The sequence below is a fragment of the Accipiter gentilis genome, chromosome 31, assembly GCF_929443795.1.
Source record: "Accipiter gentilis chromosome 31, bAccGen1.1, whole genome shotgun sequence".
NCBI lineage: Eukaryota > Metazoa > Chordata > Aves > Accipitriformes > Accipitridae > Astur > Astur gentilis.
The window spans coordinates 7,953,567-7,977,739 of record NC_064910.1 but is presented as its reverse complement, the minus strand read 5'-3'; the positions used below and the strand labels follow the sequence as shown (position 1 = coordinate 7,977,739).

Genomic DNA, 24,173 nt, shown 5'->3' with positions numbered 1-24,173 from the left:
ATTGTGCAATAAATAGCAATACTTTAGTTGCTCTCATTCTGGAACACTGGGCTTAGATGAGGAGTTGATCCCTTGCTCAGTTTTCTGCTGTCCGAAGCAAAGCCACAGCTCTCCACACTCCTAAGCTTTCCACACTCCTAACTGCTTTAGCTACCATGTTCTAAGACACCCCCTGCCACACACACACTGGGACCATGTACCCACAGATGGGGGGGGGCAAGTAGCCAAGTAGCCACAGGGGCTTTTCAGATGGAGATGCAGGAACTGGGAGTGGTGCTGGGGGCCCTGGGGGCAGTGGGATATCCTCTTCGGTCACAGGTTCTTGCCTTACTGCACGAGGCGCAAGATGGTCTGTGCTGCTGCGGTCTCGAAGACCAGATAAGGGATGGGAGGAGAAAAGAAGGGACACAAATGTGACAGGTTATGCAGATCAGTAGCAAAACTGGGATTAGAATGAGCTTTCTTGCTGTGCAAACTGATGCCCTTTCTTCACATTAATTGCTTCCAATGCACTAAAAGCTGCCTTTATTAATATGCATGTGTATGTTTCTGATGGGTTCGTCTTGTGTATTACAGATCAGTCGTCAGTCCATCGATGCCCTGAAGGACTGGTTCAGGGATGAAATGCAGAAGTCTGACTGGCAGCTTATAGTAGAGCTGAAGAAAGTGTTTGAAATCATCTAGATAACTTTTTACAGCAATGGGGAGGCAGGAATAAATGCGCTATTCCTGTTCTAAAAGTTACCAACAAAGTCATATTGAAGACAGTGTTGGATATATGTTTGGGAGGAAAATATGTGGATAAAATGTTTTCCATGAGAAACCAAGAAATTTACACTGGTTTGACAGTGGTCAATTTACATGTTCCCATGGTTCCAATGTGCCTGTTCACCTCTCCTACTGCCCTTCCTAATACTGGCTGCTGTTTTAAAGTTTGCCCTTCCTTCTCTTACACCTTCCTTCCACCCTTTTGCCCTCCCTCTCTCCAAAATAAAATAAATTGAATTTTTATTACAGAACTAAAGCTCTTTCACTTTTATACTGATGAGATCAGTTCTGCAGTATTTGATTAACCAAGCTTCTGCAGACTTTGTGATTCTTGGGACATTTTTGATGTAAGAATTACTTCTTTATTTATGCATACCTCTTCCCTTGACGCTCTTTTCCAACATTCTTCTGCTTTGTGCCTATAGAAATTTTTTTAAATAGAAAAATTAGGCAATTGGATATTTCTGTATTTGCTTTGTGTGAAACAATGATGTAAAGCATAGTTGGCCGCCTTTTACTGCTTGTACAGTTCATGAAAGTCGACCTGTAATCATTATAATGCAGAGCTGCAAATAAAGGAGATGGACATAGTAGCCCATTTGTTTTACAGTTTGCTTCAATAAACAAAGTTTCACTTCATGGGCTGACAGATGTGGAAATGCCAGGCAGAGGCTTGCCTCTCTGTGCTTGGCACAGTAATGGAGGCGTGTTCCAGCAAAGGCGTTTCTTCCCCTGGCGGAACGCGCGCTGCGTGTGGTGGTGATCTCGGTGGCTCGTGTCTCATACTGTGTTCCCAAAGCACCGGAGTTGCAGGCCAGGTGTTTAGCAAGGCAAAATTCCCAGAGGCTCTGCTGGGAGGAGTTTAGAGGTGGCATCTCTTCTCCAGCTGCTGCTCAGAGTTGTGGTAAGCACCTGCAGAACGGTTGTCTGCAAGTGAGTGGTGACTTTGGACGCTGCATCAAAGCTGTTGAGTCATCTGACAGCGTGGGACTGAACCAGCTCAAAAGGCGTTTGGTTGATGATGTTTGTGATGACCAGGAGTCAGTCTGTAATCCCAGCATCTTCCCATCCTTCCTTCCCCTGTGGTTCCCTGCTTAGGATGACAGCTTGCTCTACCCCTGATCAGGTAGTCTCCTGGTAACTTACAGCTCATGCTGAGAGGAGCTAAACACTTTTTCCAAAGCACAAGCTGAAACAAAATCAATAATGATCTGTCATGTAGCTGAGATTTTTAGCATTTAAAATATTTACAACAATTTTAACTTGCAATAAGCAGTTTGATCAGATGACTTCTGTCACTTAGATTACTTTTTTTGTCAGGAAAAATCTGGATTTTATAATTGGGATTGGTAGACTCCATTACATTAATAACTTAACTCCTTTGGCGATGGAATTTAACTTACTGGAATTTTTTTGGTTTGTTAGACTTTAACCTTGCCCTTGACCAGGACCTTTTCAGTATGGTTGGTGCGTGGTGCAAATTCACATCACTGGGTGTCAGTGGTTCAGAACAGAATGATCACAGTGAGGAAACTGCATTTAATTGTAATAATTTTCTTTTGCAAACTATGCAATCATGAAAACTACACTAATAAAAACTTCTTAAGAACCTGGATGTCAAATGTGGTCTTGACGTATTCTTGACCGTTTCCTCGAATATGGAAGGGTGTTCTTCCCACAGGTAAAAACTCTGGGAGAACAGTCATACTATTTTTGCAGGTTGCTGTTGTAGAACTTATGAAATACCTTCATTAAAAGGCTTTAAGGAAGCAGATAACTTGAATGTAATATATAAGGGCTTGAAGCAGAGATCATGAAAATAAAATTACAAATAGCCTTGCTCAGTTAAGTAATGCTTTGAATTTTTTTTAAAATGCTTGTTTCATAGCACAAAACCTGAGCTGTGTACCTGAAACCTAATTAGTAAAATGCTTGAATTTCAGAGGAATGTATTTGCTATGTGAACAGTTAGCATGCCAGTTTTCTTAAATGGGGGGAAAAAGGGAGCTTCAAAAGCAGCCATCACTGAGGCTCTGCCTAGCTAGAAACTAGTGGAAACCTAGACAACTTGATTCAGATAAGGTCCCACCCCCCACAGACACATATCTACATATAGATGCAGTTATATAGACAGATAGATAGATACCTAATGAGCTAACTTGAGCTGGAAAAATCAGCCTTCCTTATCAGAGAGGCACTGCTTGCAGTCACCAAGTCCCAACCTCCCTGTGCTCAGGGTAGGGGCAGTCAGAGCAGGCTGCCCAGGACTGTGTCTTGTTGGGTTTTGAGCATCTCCACTGCTGGAGGATCCACTGTGCCTGTGGACAGCCTGTTCTGGAGGTGTGTGGGGTGTTGAAAAGCAATGTTTTGTACCAGTTAGTTAGTGCCTTTCACTTGATACCCCAGGAGTGTCTTGTCTCTGGCTTCCTTACCCCCCCCGCCAGCTGCCTCTTCTCCGGCTCTCTCAGCCTTTCCCTGTGGGATGAGGTGAGAGAAGCTCCACTGCCTTAAGCAACTTTGTGGCCCTGCATTGGAGTTGCTCTGTATGTCCATGTCCCTCGTACCGAGGAGCTCAGAACTGGACCCAGCACTCCAGCTGTGTCTCACCAGTGCTGCGCAGAGGGGAACATCTCCTCCAGTGGCTGGCTGGCGATATTCTTCCTCATGCAGCCTGGGAGGCTGCTGGCTGCCTTTGCTGTGAGGGCATCTTGCTGGCTCAAGCAACCCCCAGGGCCTTCCTTCTCTGCAGAGCTGGTCTCTAGCCAGCTGGCCTCCCGTGCCTGGGGTGGATCCTCCCTGGGTGCAGAACTTTGCACTTCTCCTGGCTGGACATCACAAGATTCCCAGCAGCCCACTTCTCCAGCCTGTTGGTCTCCAGGTGCGGCAAAGCCCTCTGCCTCATCAGCCAATCTTGTGTCATCAGCAAACGTGCCAAGGGTGCACTCTGCCCCATCATCCAGGTCATTAATGAAGACACTGAACAGGACTGGAGCTGGTATTGACTGTGTGGGCACACCACTTGGGCCGGCCTCTTAACAGGACTTTGTGCCACTGATCACCATGCCCAGGGTCTGCCTGTCCAGGTAGTTTTCAATCCATGTATCCACTAGCCTATACTTCATTAGCCTGTCTGTGACGATGTTACAGGAGATATTATGAAAAGCCTTACTAAAGTCAAGGGAAACACCTACTAATGTTCCCTCATCCCTCGCCTTGTAGAAGGCTGCCAGGTTGGTGCTACCCCCAGCGTGCCTTACAAGGGAGGCCTAGGGCACAAAGTAAAGCTAAAAAATGCTATCAATCACTGCTGTAACCTGTGCTGCAGCCAGTGAAGCGACTGCAGAGTGTTCCTGAGAGTGCAGCAGCTCCTGCCCTGTGCTTCCTCTCCTGAGATGCTTCCAGCTAAGCTAGTGGTGCAAATCCTGCTCCAGGGCTAGCTCCAGTTTCCATTCCAGCTTTCAATTCTACAGTCAGGTAGAATAATCCCATCCAGGATTATGTGGGGTACTTCCAATTCTCTCCCTGTCCCCATCATTTCTTCAGAAAATGAAAAGATTTTTCTTACCACCTGGGTTTTCTTCAAGTGGTCTTCATTCTTTCCAGGCACCTGAAAAGCCTTGCTTCAACGTATTGGGCCAAATACGACTATATGAGGCTGGAGTACATCTGGAAAAAGCAGACTTGCCCAAAACACAAACTGCAGAGATGCAAACATACCCCTCCCTACCATGGACACAGAGAGAGGACTATTGGTTTCACTTCTGCTACTCGCTACAAGCTATTCTGTTAGGTCACATAAAGGAAATGCATGTCACAGGCTGGGGAGAACTATGTATTTTACAAGTGGAACGTGGCTCTTATCCTGAGTAGAAGCAACGCAGAGGACCAATACAGGCTACTCCCTAGGTCCTAGCTTCTTTCGGGTAACTATTTAAAAATCTCCATTTGTTCTCCTCCATGAGCACACATCTCCAGAGGTGACAGCACACCTGAATACACAGAGCTCAGAACACGCCCTCACACTTCAGCTAGCACCGTGGGTGCTTTGGTAGTGGCTTGGCCACACTGGTTTCTGTCTTCGAAGGATGAAACTGAAAATGAGCTAATATTCTTTCCTTGGCTTAAATTCTGTAATAAAGTCAGTGGGAGAAGAAACAAAAAGCAGCCAGATAAATGTACAGCAGTCTCCTACATGTGTTCAGGCAGTATCACTGTGTAAAACTTTGTGAAATTAATCAAAGCTGCAGCTTTAATAAAAGGGATTAGCTATATTCAAAGTGAAGCATCACAAAATAGAATCAGTACAAAAATATACATACAGTTCTTTATTAAACAACTGTAAACACTTCACTGTAAAAATCCATAAAACTTTATAAACAAACATTTTGTAAATAGATTCTATACTACAATAAAAGAATTTTAACACAATTATTTACATGCAATACTGACAAATTTGGCACTTTCTGAAAAGAAATGTACAAAACACTTTGTTGTTTAAAAAGAAATTCGAAATTATAAAAACTCAGGGCATTACTATCATGCACTTTGCAAATACCTCACAAGCACTTATGGCACAGCTAGCAGAGAGCTCCAGGCTCTCATCAAGCTCTTTACTACAAGTTCAGATAACTTTTAATGTGCTTCCGTAAGTTTGTTGTAAAACTACCTGAACATTGTCAAGAATGAAGTCAAATGCCATATTCCAAACTGATTCCACAGATGACTGCATTAACCTGAAGGGGAAAAGGAAGAAGAGGGAGACAATTACCATTACAGAACCAGTCTTTTTTACAGTGAGTTTTGGTTTTCATGCTGAGAACAAGATCACAACAGTTCAGTATGAATGGTATTTTGATTCAATCTTGGTAAAACCCTCTCTCCAAATATAACAAGTCTTACCCTAATGCCACAGATTCCTCTGCCATTCGGTGGTGAAATTTCTGATGTGAGCAGTGTCACACCAGGTTGTAAATGTTAGCATTCTAAAGTGGTTGTAAGCCTGGGATTAAACCAGTGACCTTCTACCAACTTCATACTGAAGCATCAGAAACGGGAAGCTCCTGGATCCTGATCTTTCCTTCCTCATCCCAAGACACATACACTACTTTTTTTCTTCCAGTGAATGCCAAGGGTGATTAAGACATTTAAATAATAGGCTTGGGGGGCACTATATTGTGTTCATTGCTAAAAATGGAACCAAATCATGGAGGCCCACAGAGAGCTACGAGTTAAGTCTATCATTCAGCTGCTTCTAGAAGCAAATTAAGGAAATGCCTAAGGAAACAAAGCAGCTCTGTACTCTCAAAATCCCCTTCCAGATCACTATTACAGGAGAGCAGAGGGTTACTACACTTACAGCTTTAGAAGACCTAACTTCAGTATCATATAGACAACTGTGTACCACCCAACTCCTGATTCCTTGTCGTACGCTTGTTACCAGGCTTTGGAAAGACACACTGCCATTGGTGCAAATCTCACATACAGGGACCAGGAATGGGACATGAACAGGACAGGATGCTTTCTGAAGGGTTTTATAAAGAATTTACTATACAGCATTGAACAAAGCAGTTAACTGCACTGCATTTTCTGAGGCCTAAAGACATCCTATTATATAAAAGCATAGTGAAGTTTTTACATTGCTGTAGACTTTTGGGTGTTAATTCTGTGAAATAAATATTTTCCAGATCTAAGACACAGAAAGCTGAGTCTGTCATTAAGTATCAGTTAATAAGCAAGTCATAAATGGAACTTGGGCCTCCTGACTCGTGGGAAGAGTAATAGCACAATAACTAAGTAATAAAAATGGATTTAATGGGTTGGAGGTCAGACAGGATCTGGATACAGGAGAATGAAATCAGGTGAAACAAAGGAAAGATCTAAGGTGCCACCAAAAATGAATGAAAACAGGATGAAGAAAAAGGATAATGCTGGCAAAAATTATATCCTTTGTCTAGAAACAAAAGACTGTAGCAAATACTATGAAATGCTACTCTTAATTTTTCACAAATTACCTATTTTAACAGCCCAACTTCTCCCCCCACCCTGTTTTTGGATAAAATTTAAGCTTAAAATAATTACACTTATCAATGGAATGTCTAATGGGCTTGTGGCCTCACATTGAAGCATCTAGTGCATATATTCTAACAAAAATAGTCCAAATGTCACAAATACTAGCAATTAAGCTACCTTTTCATGTACTTAACAACCAGATCTAACTTTTCCAAATCTTTTTCTTCTATCAGATCAGTACAATACTTCACAACCTGTAGAATGTCTTCTTCCATAGGATCTGTAATAAAAAAAAAAAAAAAAAAAAAAAAAAAAAAAAAAGAGAGAACTTTTCTCTAAGTATACTTAGAATACAATCATAGAACTACTGGAATATAATAGAAAGAAATTCTGCAGTGTTAGTGCATCAGGGGCCAATCTGACAATTGCTGTATTCCCACACCTCCCCCCAACATCAGAATCTGTGTACATAAAAGGGCTGCAAGGTCTCGAAATATCTGTCTCATAGATCTCTTCTTTTTCTTCAGTAAGAACAAATGACAGCCAAGCTAATATTAACCAGAAGGAAAAGAAATAGGGATTTAGAATGGAATGGCTGTTTAGAAACTCTTAGGAGAATAGCAACGTCCAGGGTACAAAGGATCTTGCAGGTCAGATTTCCCAAGATATTAAAGTGTTGCTAATTGTTTGACATGTTAAAATTCAAATCACAATTTAGTAATGGTGTTACACTTTTGCACTTTATTCCAGAATTCTTTCCAGCAGTTATTTTGAACCCCCCCCCCCGCATTCCTTTGCCTCCAAAATGACATCTTTATAAAACAGGAATTCCCTTTCAATAGTTTTCATCCGAGTGGTTGTAACGCGTTGGACAAAACAAGGAAAACCTCCCCCCACAAGTAACATCAAGGCATAAGACAAGGGCCTGACAAATGGGTTGAAGATAGAGCAGGTAGATTTTCATCCTGTTAAGCAAGAAACAGGAGCTGGCAAAAACACAGAATAACAACCAAGTAGGAAGAATCAAGTTACTCCAAGATTGCAAGGCAGTGAGACTTCAAGATTACTGTGAAAAGTAACCACTGAAAGGATGAGTGAAGGAAGAAGGAAGAAAGTACAAAAAGCCCACTAAAAAAAAAAGTTTTCCTTGTGATACATGCAAGAACACCACTAGCATGACATCCCATACCTGAAATAGTTGTAATCCATTCTTTCAACAACGTCTTTACATCATTGAATTCAACAGCTCCAGCTAGGTTGGGTGCTTGTGGCCTAAATGAACCAGGCTGTTCAGTCTGCAGAGCTGATGGGCCTGAAGAATCTGAAGTTGACGGAACTGCTTCCGGCTGTTCCAAACACAAAAGTTGATAACGCTCAGTCTGACAAATATGGTAACACCATATATATACATTGATAAGCACCTAGTAAAGAATCCAGTAAAGAAAACAAGCTGCATTTGTGAACATGGACTGTCTAAAGAAACAGACATAGCTTTACTGAAAGCTGTTAGTGTTAAAATTACCTGAGCAGCTGTTTCTTCTTGTTTCAAGAAACCATCTATTAGCTTCTGTGGGCTTCCAGATGTAGACAGCATGTTTTTTGCTGGGCTACCAACGAATTTGTTTTTCAAAGGACTCTGAATCTTTTTTACAGGACTGACTGGATTTTTTTTCCTGATTTTTTTCTTATTTTTCATTGTTGCATGCTTCAGGTGTAGGAAAGGATTTTTTGACACTGAAAAACACAGGAATAGTCAGTGGTTGATACATCTAAAATTCAATACTTTTCCATTGAAAGGGGGACTCTATCTTCCATAAAAATCTATGGATCAATTGGGAGAACATAACCTAGATAATGCGTCTTTAACACTCACATGCCATTCCGGATATGGGCAATGTTTTAAGTATTTGAAAAGCACTGCTAGACATTAGTGTACTCAGAGGATACTCAACTACTATTCACAAGCCTTTTAATATTGAGCATTTCAGTGCTTGAGTATGAGCAGCTGGTGAAATCTGAAGCCTACTGGACAAATTGCTTTGCCTCAAGTCAGAGCACTGTCCCACCTAGATAACCACTGGTGGGAAGCCTTAGCGGGTATCAGCAAAACCAGCAGCTACCTCCCTCCCCCCCCCCCCCCCCTCCCCCCCCAAACTGCTTTTATTGTAGTCTACCAAGGAAATTCTCTCATTCCATCATAATAACATATCTGCATTAGTCCACTGACTATGAAATCAAGGTTTGATTATAATAATGCAGTATTTAACTGGCAGCGAACACAATGACATTTCCAACCTATTTTATGAGAAAGCATGTTCACAGGGAATTAATCTTACTTCTTTCTACTGATTATAAAAAGGAGACCTGGGTGATCAGCTCAGAGTAAAACCATCTGGCTATCAGACATATGGTGAGATGTATCATATCTCTAGTTGCCTGAAACCCATACCAGTGCTATGGGTTTCAGGGAACCACGAGAATGCTGTCTGAACATAGTTTAACTAACTTAGGTACTGAAGATGCAATACTTTAAATCACAAGACATATCAAGTTTAGATTCCATTCTGCAAACATATGGACATGGGTAAGTTGAGTGCCATGGTCCCCATGAATTGAATTAATTACCCATTTAAGTAAAGCTAGGCATCTGCTTGCAAAATGAGACCACAGCTGGTTGTAATTGACAGTCTGTCAAAAATAAATACAGAAACTCGATTTAACACAGCATCTTCATAGAAGCTTTAGTTAAATTTTCCAGTTTGTTATTTAGAGTTGCATAACTCTCTTTGAATAGTAAACAACTCCTATACAAAACTACTGTACAACTATATATACTCACCACAAGTGTTAGCAGGTTGCTGCTCTGATTGCTTTTGCCTTTGATCATATGCATCTTTCAGCTCTGCTTGCAACTCAGCAGGTAGCGCAGCAAAAACCTCAGGGTCCACCTGAACAGTAACAAAAGATTCATTTGATTATTTTACTAGTGAGCAACATTGCTTGCTTTCCTCCAGATCACTCACATGAGAAAGGTATTGACATTTTATGCCAAGCAAAAATAAACGAGATATAACTGAAATGCTGTAAAATACGTTGTACATCATCTTCATGTAGTTTAGCTTGTTAAAAACCATAAAATTTTCCATTTAATATTACTCTACATTTATTATTTTATAAAATTAGTATTTATGGGCCTATAATACACTAACCGTCTTTATTCACCTACTTTATTGACCACTATCTTTATTCACCTACTGATATACAGTACAGCTATATTAACAGCACAATTAAGCCTAACTCAGAGAGCACTCCCTTCAAATTTCCAAACTCAAACACTCTGACAATCAGACTTTTATTCCTCCTTTTCTTTTAATACTTCTATTTCCTAGAAGCTGCTACAGTCCTCAAACAAAATATCCTTGGAAATAGTCTCGCTTCTTTAGGGACAGGAAACACAAGTCCAGCTACCTTGTATTTTGAACCAATGCAAAAGGGTTTCATTTCTTTCTCCCACAGTTGTCCACTCCTTGTTTGACTGATGAAAACGCAGTCCTTTCCAATTGTCCTAGGGGCTTGAATTCTAGACACGAAATCATTTGTTGCCAATTGCCATATACACTCATATGGACAAAATAAAACTTCATGTATTATCTACCAGTTATCTTCCCTCACTGTGTATCTGAAGTAGCAAATTAGTGACAGACTAGTCTCATATTCCGAGTTTCCCAATATTATCGGACAGTGTTTTCAGCTCATAATCTGCAAAATCTAATTCAAAACTGCAAACCTATCATTTAGAGGATTAAATCTGCCCAGTGGGAGAGTGCCCTTAATTTCAGTGGTAAAATTCAGAGATGTGCACAAACAAAAAAAAAAAAATTATTCAAAACTACTATTACTATTCTAAGGGCACAATACAGTTTCTACCATTATCTGAGATACTGTATTTATTATACGGCAGTATGCACATATATTAAAAGTTACCTCTGATTTTCAATAGAGATTTATCTTTTTTTAAAAACAAAATATGTATGTTATGTCAGGAAGGTAGGCTGTGATATCTACATGTATGATGTCTAAATTATATAGATAATAAACATGAACATGCTCCCACAGGTAAAACTCATCAATTTAGCACATTTTTTCCATTTTTAGAACTCCATGTGCCAACACAAATTTTTCACCAGACAAAATACGCGCTAATTAAAAGAGGAAATGGGAACAACTCTGACCTCAATTACTGCATACATTGCACAGAACAAAGCATTGTAGTGGAATGTAGCCAATTAAGTCCAGAGGCTTAAGTTATTTTTGAAATATAGATTTTATTTACTAAAACTATTTTAAAAAGGTTAGTGTTCTCTGGTTAAGCATTTGAGAGTCAGGAATTTGGGAGGTCCTGAATTAACACTGGTTTTTGTGTACACCACTTAATTCATGCAGAAATAATGCAGTACAGGGGACTGGATGTGTTTTTGTTATTCCCCCTATCATTGCCCTCTGAAAGTGTTAACATGTAAAAATTCAGTTAGAAGAGCCATCCATCAGTCAAATTCATATGAATTCTACACTAATTAATTGGAGTTTCAGGTAGTTTACTGTACAGCCAGATTGTCTTAACATAGCTTTCACATAGCTGTATCACATTCACATTACGGAGAACTTTGATTTTATAAACTCATGCATTACCTCAGCATACAGCTATCAGTATTTTTGTGTGCTGTATTAATTTCCTTAGAAGGAATCTATACCATATTAAGACAATGTAAGGACAAGGTGTAAATTTGCCACCAGTAATTAACTCTACTTAGAAAAGTCATTAATTTCTAAGCATATGTAATCTTTTCTTCCTGCATTCTATGCTTTTACAGTATTCAGCTGCTACAGAGATACATAGCTCTTCTAAATTTTAAGATTACTTCAGCAGCTGACGGAAATGAATGCAACCTGTCTGGATTCTTTTTATGGGAGAACCTTGACCAACAAAGAACATTTTCCACATGTTTTCTAATAAATCACTATCAGCCGATTAACTTGGCACCTGGTCATAAAAACACAGTTCAGACAAAAGGAATGAAGGGTTGAAAAACAGACCTAATTAAGCTACAAAAAGATGGCACGGCACCATTTACATTTGCTGAGTTGATGTAGCTAAAGTACTCAATTTGGAGTGGCTTGCAATATTTCTGTACCTGAAACCTATTAGTACTTAGTTAACTGCATCATTTGAAAGAAAGTAATCTTAAATGTTTGTATGCATTCATACAATATACACTCCCACAAAGACTTTAACAATAAAAAAAATGTGTCAAACTATATTTAGACAAAGATGGTATTTTTGAATTAAGTTCATGTTTGATTCTAACACAGAAAAAAAATCCTCCCGTTCTAATGAACTGGTTTTAGCATTTTTTTCACCAAGCTTAAGGAAGCTATTCAACCATATTATTCTAGGTATTAAACTTGGACCTAACTCAGAAATGAAAATGGTAAATCTTAGTTCTCTTTTCCCAATAAAGAAAGCTGAATGGTTTTCAGGAGAAAATCTGGAGTATGAGCATAAGCCATTCTAAAATAGATAGTATGAATATCCCTGATACATAAATAGGAAGTAGCCAATTCTTCTTGAACTACATCTTCAAACAAAAAGACTGCTCTGCTAAGCCAACATTTTTGGATCAAGTAAAACAGTGACAAAATGCATGAGGAGATAGAGACAGGAAAACCAGTGCATTTGAGTGTGTAAATTAGGTATTTTCAAGACAACTTCAAGAAGTAATGCTGTTATAAAAAAACCCCAATCAATTCTCAACTACCTAATTAATAGATAGATAAAGCATAAACACAAACTAAATGTAATTTTTACAGAAAGCCCTGTACAGTTAATATTTACCCTGAAAACCAGTACTGAGTGGTAAACAAGTGGGGAAGAGTGTACTTTAAAACACAGCATAATTTAACACACAAGTCCAAGATCAACTTGCCTATGAATGAATATAACTACGTAATTTCAAACAGCTGGGCTAGGGAGAGTTCATATACTATTCACACAATATTTCCATAGAGGAAACCCAACTTTGCAGTTCAGCAATAGAAAGTGACACAGCTGTTTTGAACCAATGAACTTGAATCAAAGTGAAGAAATTTTAGTAGTCGAATAGACTACACATCTAAATAACAATTATGCATTAACTACTGTTTACTGAAAATAGGTCAGGAATTTTTATCTAATTTTATCTGGATTCTTTGTCAGCTAAGCAGCATTACACCTTAGAACCAGCAATAAACATCTGTCTATAAATCCGATTAGGTGATATCACTTTGTTTGAGAACAGCAGTGGAGCAATGGCACAGCAAATAGAAAAATAAAAATACTGCTCTATTTTAAATGATGCATATGCAAGATATCGTATTTCTGGGTAACCCAATCTTTGATTTTTTTATTACTGTACATTTGTTCAGCACCATCTTGGATTGAAGGGTGGAATATCATTAGAAGCATCACTACTGCTACCTACTCCCCAGTTCAGGCCCCTATTTTGAGAAACAACTTTCCACATCCTGGACATGCTGTACATGAGCTCACTTAGCAATTATGAAGATATGCACAATCTTTAGCCATGCCTGCCTTTCTCCCGGGAATGTAATATAAACAGTTGCATCTACAGAAGCTAGGAGGTTGGCTTTACACCATCAAAACATTCACTTAAACAGAGTGAGTCTCCTATGACTAGCTAAGCTAAGATTTTAGGACAGCTTCAGACTTATGGTGCAGTGTAACTCAGCTGCAATGCAGAAAAAAAGGCTACTTACACACTAGATTGCAAAGCAAAGTATAAATGAGGAGGTTTTATATTAAACAACAACAAAAACATAGGCATTCTGATGACTTAAAATCTTTAACAAATACTATCACACTATGTTTGTGGTAGATTAACTAACGTTTGAAAGCAGACTTTTTAAAGATATTAAAGGACCATAAATAATTTTGGGAAGTCAAAGATTCTAGTTAATGCTGTCTCAAGAAAAAACTGTTAACTCTTCTTATGGGTAGAAAGTTGATGTTTATTGGTACTCTGCAAACATCCTACCTGTGAGAAAGCTGGCAAGGCTATTACATTAATTCCCGTATTTGTATTTGGTTCTTGGAGCTCTGGTATTTGTAAAAGCACTGTTCCAACTGGTTGTGACAGAAGTGCAGTGTTACATCCATTTATTGGCTCTTTTTTGCTATCTCCGTAACTCTCTCCTTGCTGAAGGCTGTATATTTGCTCTACTTGTTCTCGGAGATCAGGCGGCAGAGCTTCTAGCACAGACTTATCTAGCTACAAACATATAAAAGCTTTTAGATTTTTCTGAGGAATAGATAAAAGAATTAATTTTAGTAAAAAAATTAGTTCTACAGTCCTTGAATTTTTTTTTGTTTTTTTTTTTTTTTATAAATAATTTCAATCTGTGTATGCAAATATACATAGGAATCTGACAGTTACACTCTGCAGCAGCAAAATGTAAAAATATCATTTAAGACTATGTAGTTCAGTAAATATGAATGCTCAGTTTTATCTTTTCACAATGTTCAGTGCCCTCATCACAAATCATATATAAGGTTTTCAACAACTACGTAGTGAAAAGTTTTTCACAACTACGTACTGAAAAGAAAACCCAAATTCTGAATTTAAATTATATAGGCAATGTGTTGATATGAATACTAAATTGGTACAAAGCAGTAAGCAATTAATTTCTTTCTTTATGTAGTTCTAGGATACACGTTACTAATTTACTTTAATGATATTACGTATATTTGCATACTGTCAAGACTCTTGTCATAGATTTTGATAATGAAATAAGCTTTAGATTCAAATTTTTCCTTGCTGTTAATTGTTACTTACCATCAATTATGGACTTGAAACAACTGAAATGACCCCTTGGTGCCTAAAAGTTGCTGTATACAATGACAGCTGCACAAGTGACAGAATGAATATAACCAACAAGCAGATGTACAGCATCATTTTTCTCACAAGTAAAATTTGAGTACAACGATGTAGATAAATGCTAATGTTTGCGTGTAAGTTCTGCTAAATAAGACTCCATTGCAGTGTTAGAAAACTTTATCTTTTACCTTTAAGAAGAAAATGTGGAGTTTATGACCAGATTCTGGATTTACACAGAAGAACTACAAATATCTATGAAAAGCTACTTGGCTTATGGTAAACTAAAAGGTTTTGACGAAAGCTGTCTGTACTACTAATCCCTTCAGTTACTCTTCTACATTCTGTTTGTGTTCCCTCTTTCCAAATTTGCTACATACATACCTCTATAAACGTTTTCTGGAAATCCTGAGTGTAAAATATCTTGCTGCTGCTTTCCTAGCCCACAGTAGGCAAACAGCACTATGCAACTAACTCTCACCACTCCTTTCTTGTACTGAGTTCCATATTATATTCCATATTGTAATATGGTTATAAAACAGAAGGAAAGATGAACATATTGTGCTGTAATGCCACCAAGGCTTTAGGAACTCTACAGCTAGTGCATTTTTTGCTTGTTCATACATATTCCTCCTATAGCAGAATCTGAGTGTATGGAGCTTCATATTGTTCAGCCAAGTTGCTTTCAGATCCTGAGCTAGCTTGGGTATTGCATCATAGAATAAAGTTTTCTGCCAAAAGCATAATGTGCTTCTAAAAATGTATAAATATTTGGGAAAGCTGTTAACAGAACACCAACAAATGCTTTTACAGATTTAAATTACAGAAATTAAAATTACAGATTTTTACAGAAGAGCATGTAAATCTGCTTATACCTAAAATACCTACAGAATTCAGTGCAGCTTGCTCATAGCAGACCCTTCTAACAGATGTCTGCTTGAATAACATGTGGGGTGGAAATAAGGAGGCTCTTCCTTTGTTAAAACACCCAATCCCCTTGCCCAAACCCCACAGAAATATTTTAGTTACATAAAGATTGTCCTCCTCTCATCTAAAAGGTGAGACCCTGTACAAATGTTAAGTGTGTATCTTCAATATTATTTGAAGTAAATTTGAAAAAAACACAAGAAGATGGATAATTAAATCTAAATACAAGTTTGACATTCATTTAGGCAGAAACTTAAGAGCACAGCCATTGTAAAAGTATATGAGGTAGTGTAAGACTAGTTGGTGTTCAGTTCCTTCTCACTGAGTAAAGCTTGAAGACAGATTTATACTGTAATTTAAAGACTGATATAGAATACATGACTTTAAGAAATTATGTAGAGAAGACTACCTGATTATCATTTATTGGCATCTGTGCCAAAGAATATTGCTGCTATAAAGAAGGATGGAAAACATTTAAAAGTTCTGTCTTCATGAAAATGACACAAAGTACTTGTCAAAATTCTTGAGCCACTCATCAGTAAGCTAATCAGAAATAATTTAAGAGCTAACATAAGAAAAGGGAATTTACAAATCTGCGTTATAGCATAATCACATAAACACTGAGCATTGAGCATTAACTATAGAATGTGTCTAATTTCTCTGATGGAAGTTTTCCTAAAGCTTATTGCTTGTTTTTTATAATTAGGCACTAGGCTTTGTTTGTGAAAGGTGGAAGGCAATGTTTTTTAATATTTCATCCTCGGCATCTTTTCCATTCCTGTCCTGTTGCAATCCTTTTGCAAGTGATGGGAAGGGAAAAAGATACTGGAAAACTAAATTTCCTTCCTTTGAATAAACAGAATCTTTTTTGAGTTAGCCTATAAATGACTGCTTTTAAAAAATCCTTTTATTAAGGCAAAATTGTTTTACATCAATAACAGTTTCTTACTGTGCATCATACTCTACTAGAACTCTTTCTATTTAAAAAAAGTGTAATGTAACTTTTTTGCTCTATCCAAATAAGATAAACAATCTCAAGTTATTACAGTATATTTGCAGATGTTCTATATTCTCAGGTTTTACCTGGGAAGCAGACGGAACCTCAATACTCAAATTAAGCCTGGATTTTACACTGATAGGAGAATGCACGCCATTCCATTTGACAGCAGACTCAGTGTTGTTAACATTAGAATTGACACCAGATGTGAGATGGGTACCACGAGATGGAAGAAAAGTGCAAGTTCTTGAATCAGAAGATATTTCAAGGTCCATAGCAGCCACAAATACTACACATATGAAAACAAAATACAGAAAGATCATCTAATAGTTAAAAATACTCTGAAGATTCAAGATATAGTGAAGCTAATTTCCAGTTTTCTTTGCTAAATAGTTTATACAATATATAGCATAATTACAACACTTTCTATTTCAAAGAATCCTTTGTTACTATTAACTTTCAAAAAAGATTGGAACGATCCTATACAAAGTTTTATTTGTACCATTTTCATTTGCAGCAGCAAAACCTGCTCTCAGAGAGTTAGCTAATTTGTACTGGTATAATATTGAAGAAGTATTCCAAAAGGTAATCGATGTTGGATCCCTTCAGAACTGATCATTATCACACATGCAAAGTACAAAGCTTACTGACCTTCCTTATGTTCTTCATCTGAGCACTTTTTTGCTTTCTGAACATGAAAAAGATCAATAACTGAATGCGATCCACCAGGTAAGTGTCCAGATTGTACTGCTGAGTGAGCCGAAGTGGTTTTACTGATGGGAACTAACTGCTGTACCTGAATTCCAACCTAAATCCAAAACATTAATACAGTCATTCAATGAAGTGTTTTTTTTTTTAAAAAAAAACAACCAACACAAAATTTCTGTAATTCTTTCATAATAGCATTGCCTTCCCTGAAATTGGCTGCCTGTTGTGGGTGGGGGAGAGAACGAATAAAACTATGTTGAAATACACGTAAATAGCTCCATAAAACATCCCAAGCAAATCCCAGGATTATCCACTGCAATCCAACAACTAAGAAATTACAAAGACAATACCATCTTAACTTCTCCGATACAGAAAAGTGCTGTCAACAGGATCATGAAACAAGGCATTTGTTATGAAATTTCTCAGACACTGATACAGAAGTACTGACCAGGAAGTGATTAGTATTAAATCTGGCTGCCTGTACAAGAAAGGAATGTTTTTCCTGAGAAAAATCTATACTAAATCTATCACTTCAGTCTACAAATGAGAAAAATAATGTTGTTTCACTGCTAGACATGGTTCTTGCAAAGTCTCAATGGATGAAAGTACTTTGGTGAAAGTAGTGTTTATCAGATGAGGTGTTCCTCATTTTGAAAGACATCCTCACTTTTCATTAACTTTTAAATACCAAATCAACAGGGGTTCAAAAACTGTGTTCATCTAAAAATGCACTGGTGCATTTTACAAGTTTACTGCTAATCCTCAATAATTATTGAGAAAAAAACCCAGAACTTAAAAAAAATTGTATACAGGACTCAAAGCATGAAGGAGCTAGTGTATGTATCTCCATGATGTCTTCCTCTTAATTACACAGCAAGGATTTTGCTTGTTAATACTTTCTTAGTTGCAGTTAATGGGATATTGAACCATTGTTGTAAAAAGCTCTTCTTTGCACTTGTATCTTTTTGCTTTGAAATATTTCTAGATTTGAGTTCTAGAATTTAAAAGAAGCCTTTGCAATACTGTGTTTGCTGTGCTGCATGACAACTTTGCCTTGGTTTTTTTTGCCTTTTAGGACAAGCATTTGTGTTAAAGTGTTATGTGAAGTCTATGGGACAAGTGAGTAGATTTCACCTGCCCAAGTGTGGGCACAAACAGCTAAGGGTACCATTTTAGGATTTTTTCTAGATATTGAGACAAAAAGGACACTTTAAAGCATGACTCACCTCATGTATAAGCAAAGCTTCAGGGGAATAACTCCAATATAGACATACACATTGGAGGTGTCTGAAGGCAGTTCAAAGGAATACCACTAAGGGACCTTGGATATAGCTGCACTTTATTATATCATCTAGAACTGAATGCCCTCTCCAGAATGGAACAGAGCCATCTGCTCACAAGTAGTACATTGTCTTGCAAAACAACATATGCAACACTGTTATAGTTTCTGCTGCAATAGAGCTAATTTTCTTCTTATTAGTTTGAACAGTGTGTTTTGAATTTAGTGTGAGAATAATGTTGGTAACACACTGATGTTTCAGTTATTGCTAAGTAGCACTTATTCTAAACTAAGGATTTTCCAGTTTCCTATGCTCTGCCAGCAAGCAGGTGCACAAGCTGGGAGGGAGCCTGGCCAGGACAGCTGACCCAAACTAGCCAAAGGGATATTCCATACCATAGCATGTCATGCTCAGTAGATAAACTGGGGGGAGTTGGCCAGGAGGGGTAGATCGCAGCTTGGGCATTGGTTAGCGAGTAAGCAATTGCATTGTGCATGACTTGTCTTCTCTTGGTTTGGTTTGGTTTTTTTTCTTTTTGGTTATGTTCATTTTCATTACAATTATTATATTTTATTATTGTTAGTATTATACTTTTTTCTACTTTAGTTATTAAATCATTCTTATCTCAACCCACAAGTTTTACTTTTTTTTCTGATTCACCTCCCCATCCCACTGGGAGTCAGGAGGAGTGAGTGAGTGGCTGCATGGTACTTAGTTGCTGGCCTGGGTTAAACCACGACAAACACCCACAGGATGCTAACTTTAAAGAATAATCCTCTAAAACAAGGGCTACAGAAATCAAGTGAAACAGAACAAGGTAAGAAGTCAAGAAAGACAGCAAAGGAGACAGACAAGAAACTAGAAAAAGACAGGGAGAGGATGATAAATATTTCCTCAACTCCAAGAAGAAACCCAAGCCATGGAGCTGACTTTGCAAGGCAACATTGTGAATAAAAACTCTACTTCTACATCCAGATGACCAATACATGCAGGTTTGTTTTAGAAAACCTCTGTGCTCCGTTTTGACAAATGGCTGATGCCAAAATAGTCTTATCATGGGTTCACATTACTATGACAAAACAACTGAGATGAGCAAGGGTGTTCTAAAATAAACCACAATTCAAAACTTGGTTAACTTTCCTGGCCCCAAGACTTCCAGTCTAGGGCAAAAGCTCCTCTGATCTGTATCTCTGATTGGCATTACAAGCAGTATTTATATTAGTTACTTCATTAATACCTGTACAGAAGTTTACAGAAAATGCTAAGACAAAATAAAGTTTACATGTGCTAACAGAACTGTAGAAGATACAGTCTAAATTTGTTATCTCAGGCTGTTTTAAGGTGTGGATTAATCCATATCACAATAAAATGTTATTTTTTTGCATTTATGGCTTCATAACCATGTTTTTCAAAGGTAAACATACAAAACATCATATGATTGCATAGCCTAACTTACATAAGCCTTGTATTATTGTCCTGGTTTCAGCTGGGATAGAGTTAATTGTCTTCCTAGTAGCTGGTACAGTGCTATATTTTTGAGTTAGGTATGAGAAGAATGTTGGTAACACTGATGTTTCAGTTGTTGCTAAGTAATGTTTAGTCTAAAGTCAAGGATTTTTCAGCTTCTCATGCCCAGCCAGCGAGAAAGCTGGAGAGGCACAAGAAGTTGGCACAGGACACAGCCAGGGCAGCTGACCCAAACTGGCCAAACGGCTATTCCATACCATGTGACATCATGCCCAGTATATAAACTGGGGGGAGTGGAGGTGGGGGGATTGCCACTCAGGGACTAACTGGATGTCAATCAGCGGGTGGTGAGCAATTGCATTGTGCATCACTTGTACATTCCAATCCTTTTATTATTACTGTGGTAATTTTATTAGTGTTATCATTATCATTATTAGTTTCTTCTTTTCTGTTCTATTAAACCGTTCTTATCGCAACCCGTGAGTTTTACTTCTTTCTCCCGATTCTCTCCCCCATCCCACTCGGTGGTGGGGAAGTGAGTGAGCAGCTGCGTGGTGCTTAGTTGCTGGCTGGGGTTAAACCACTACAATTATCCACACTTTTGCTGAAGTTTGGTTATCATCTACCCTGGAGAACTGAAAATTTATGAAAGACAACAAAGAAGGTTGATAAAGAGAATAAATTTCAGTTTTCCCATTAACTCACCCCTCGCATATCTGATATGTTCAGTTTCATTGTGTGAAACATGTTTAGAGTTTCTTTTCCAATTACTTTTGCACTGTCTGTTGCATGGTCTAGAGTCACAGTCCTACAAAGAATAAAAAAGTATGGTTAAAAAGGAAACTGTCTCACAAATCCTAAAGACAGCAACAATTCTGTATTTATTCCAGAGAGGACCTCAAAGAAAGACAGATCATAATTTCTTGGCATACAGAAACTGAACACTGTTTTTTTGTTCTGTGGTTTCTTTTTAAAGGTAATTAGAACTAAGCATGTTCTACAGAAAAAAAACCAGATTACTTACTAATTGAACATTCTCATTGTGCAGTCTGCACATTAAATTGTCAAATACAATATATATTTATATACATGCTACCTATTGAAGCCAGACAAAAATGTTGCACTGTACAGTACTCATAGAAATGCACTCATGCACTATCCTTCACTCAGGCTTGGTTCATACGAGTTTGCTCAGTATTACTTCATTTGTCAATTGTCAAATGTCTAAAGCATGAGTTTCAGAAGGAACTCTTGAGGGAGAAGCAGATATAGGCATGTGCATGTAGATTACGAAGAACTAGGATTAATGGTAAGTAGCTTTAAACAACATTCCAAATACACATCTTACACTGTGGGCAATTTTCGGCAACAACTCTCACAAAATTACCTGGTTATGAGTTTTACAAATTGCCACCTGAGAGCTTGGCAGGGCAGTAGTAGTGCTTGGTAGTTCTGGATTCTCTAACGGCCTAACATTTGAGACAGATAAGGACAGAATTTCAGGTAGCTAATCAAATGTATGGGAGTGATGTAACGTCTTCTCACTGAGGTAACTGGCGCAGTTTTAACTCTGATGGAGTGGGCTCTATGGAGAAATGGAAATTCCACCTTGGTGTTTTGACAGTGTGCCAATGCTGACAACTTACTAAATACTTTGATGGTGTCTCCTTAAATTTTGCTCTACTTTTGAATCTGTCAGAAACCACCATGAACAGCCAAGCTATATCCAGAAAGGTTTGGTTCTGCCAATATGGAAAGGAAAAACCTTTCTGCTGTGAATGGCATGAAGACCTCCCTGAGTCTTACACATTAACATTTTTAAGAAAAAGCGGATCAGTATCACCATTAAGATGCAACTATGCAAAATATCAGGGAGAAATGCAGGATGGGTTTAAAGGTACACATGATTTCAGAAGAGTATTTTACAAAGGTCTATGCTGCACTATCAGGACTTGATATCAATGATTCAGTAAAAATACCATTAACATCTCAGAAGTTGAATTTGAGTTTAGGTGTGTCTGTGAGTCTGAATCCTTTGTAGGACTATGATTATCATTCTAGGAAATCTTGACCTGTAGGATGAGAAAGCATAGCAACTCATTCACCTGTGAAGTAAGGGGGCAAGAAATGGGTCGTGAGCTATAGCTACAGAGAAAATCTTCAACTGAAGAGAGAAACTGGTCACTTTTAGCTCCAGTAAATAATACTAAACTGCTGGAACTGGGCTGTACACAGGGAAAGCACACTTGAGGGAACACCACCCTCCTCCGATTCTAATTCATTTGCCTGGATGCAACTTCCAGAGTTTACCCCACTACTGCTAAAAAGCCTTTCACTGGACTGAACAGAAATGCTCTAACAAAGACAACACCTATATCATCAAATAGCATAATTTGGACTGACTGGGGTTACCAAGTTCATTAGTAAAGCCAGAAGCAGAAACAGAGACACTGCCAAATGAGATCCTGACATCAGAACTGCTTCAGCTATGTGTGAACAACGTAGCATCCTTGAGTGCCCCCTCACCTTACCTTAATGAAGACTTTATGAATTAAGGAAATTTCAGGGCACATGTACATTAGCATGCCTGACCACAGAAATGAGGTCCAAGGCATTGACCTGTTCATGAGAAAGCAGTCTGGCATTAGTTCCAATAAAGGAGGCATAAAGCTCTATCTCAACCACCCTCAATCCTAAATGTTCTTAAGGTGTCAAGAGACATGAACAAGTTGCCTCCTTGAATAGCCAAAACATGGGGCACAGTCTCTGACCTTGGTATTTTGAGATTCAATTTTCTTAGCTCCACTCTGGAGCTTGTCTTTTCTCTTCTCGGACCAAAATATTCTCTGCAGACTTATTGGTGACACAACACGAAAGACAGATTTGACACAAAGAATCTTGTCTGTACTAAGATGGACAACTGCAGTCCAAGCTGTCTGATGCCAGCTCCAATCTTCAGAATCCAAAGTGGCCTCTTGGTCTTCTGCAGCAAGTAATTCTGCACATGCTGCCCTAGTCCCCATGCACTCTAGACTTGAAGGAGAATGGTACTGATCAGTTATCCTTCTTGACAAGTACAAAGGCAATTTTCTTTTGAGAACTGACTCCAACTGTCACAATCGGCATGTGACAAACAACCTATTAAAGAACAGCAGAAAGCCCTCAAGAAAAGGGAAGTACTCAACACCACACAGCTCAGGGAGAGGAAACAGTTTGCAGGAGCAGAACATTTCAACGCAGCTGGTCACTGAAAGAAATAAAAATACTGCTGCATACGTGTCATAGTGCAGGATGTAAATATGTCTTCTACAAGCACTGCGAAAGGAAAACCAGCTCCAATATTGAGCAAGCTGGAGAAATGTACACCAACAATATACACGTATGTATGTATTACTGTTTGAAGACAAACCCTTTAAAAGATCAAATGCCTCTATTAGCTAGTATTTCACGAGACTATCATCAAATTAAAAGCAACCTTAAACTACAGATTATTGAAGTCAAAAGAAAAAAAATGTACCTCCCTACCAAGAGAAGTGGATAGTCACAATGATTCATCGAAAATATTTCACTAAATCACTTGAATTTTTAAGTAGCATCCACAGGCATGCAAGAGTACATTCGCTCAAGACAGCCATTTCAAACCACAAAGAATACACTCGTGGAGTCAGATTCCTTCCTTCCCATTCCTGCTTCCTCTGAAAACCACGAATTGTTTCTTCTATGCCCCAAAACTTTTCAACTTCTGATGTATTTTCTTTTTTGCCCATTTTTGTCTTTGAAGAAACTCAAAGGTAAAAGATGACTGTTAAAATTGTTCTCTCCTTCTGATTCAGATACCTTAGTCTCTTCCTTCCTTCTCCTCCCAATATGCTGTTTTTTTATCATCAGGGGAATTTACATTCCATGCTGATGACTAAAAGACCACATATGTACAACCCAAACACAGATGACTTTTGATAATAATATTCTACTTTTGATTTTGGTGCAGGTTTGATACATAGACAAAGAGGTACCAAGCACTTTAAAATTTCTGTCCTGTCTTTCTGTAAGTTTTGGTGCTCAACGTCCTGCAGAAGTGTGCTCATGCCT

General features: G+C 38.3%; 2 protein-coding genes across 11 annotated transcripts in view; one reads left to right on the top strand and one right to left on the bottom strand.

Moving 5' to 3' along the window:
• EIF5B (eukaryotic translation initiation factor 5B) overlaps nt 1–1,361 on the top strand; it is a 37,598-nt gene extending 36,237 nt beyond the window's left edge. Inside the window, exon 24 of the mRNA XM_049834595.1 lies at nt 577–1,361. Coding sequence (XP_049690552.1) covers nt 577–684 — 108 coding nt within the window. The 3' untranslated portion in view covers nt 685–1,361. The remainder of the gene's footprint in view (nt 1–576) is intronic.
• A 3,571-nt stretch (nt 1,362–4,932) lies between these two features.
• Nucleotides 4,933–24,173, bottom strand: part of REV1 (REV1 DNA directed polymerase) — a 63,392-nt gene continuing 44,151 nt past the window's right edge. For 9 of the 10 annotated variants that reach the window (XM_049834585.1, XM_049834588.1, XM_049834584.1 and 6 more), the window contains 9 exons: nt 20,790–20,892; nt 17,281–17,437; nt 16,716–16,918; nt 13,869–14,102; nt 9,617–9,725; nt 8,300–8,511; nt 7,967–8,123; nt 6,955–7,057; nt 4,935–5,501 (listed from right to left, as the gene is read on the bottom strand). In XM_049834585.1, coding sequence (XP_049690542.1) covers nt 5,390–5,501; nt 6,955–7,057; nt 7,967–8,123; nt 8,300–8,511; nt 9,617–9,725; nt 13,869–14,102; nt 16,716–16,918; nt 17,281–17,437; nt 20,790–20,892 — 1,390 coding nt within the window. In that variant the 3' untranslated portion in view covers nt 4,935–5,389. Of the gene's footprint in view, nt 5,502–6,954; nt 7,058–7,966; nt 8,124–8,299; nt 8,512–9,616; nt 9,726–13,868; nt 14,103–16,715; nt 16,919–17,280; nt 17,438–20,789; nt 20,893–24,173 lie in introns of all 10 variants that reach the window. The other variant, XM_049834590.1, reaches the window with a different exon arrangement.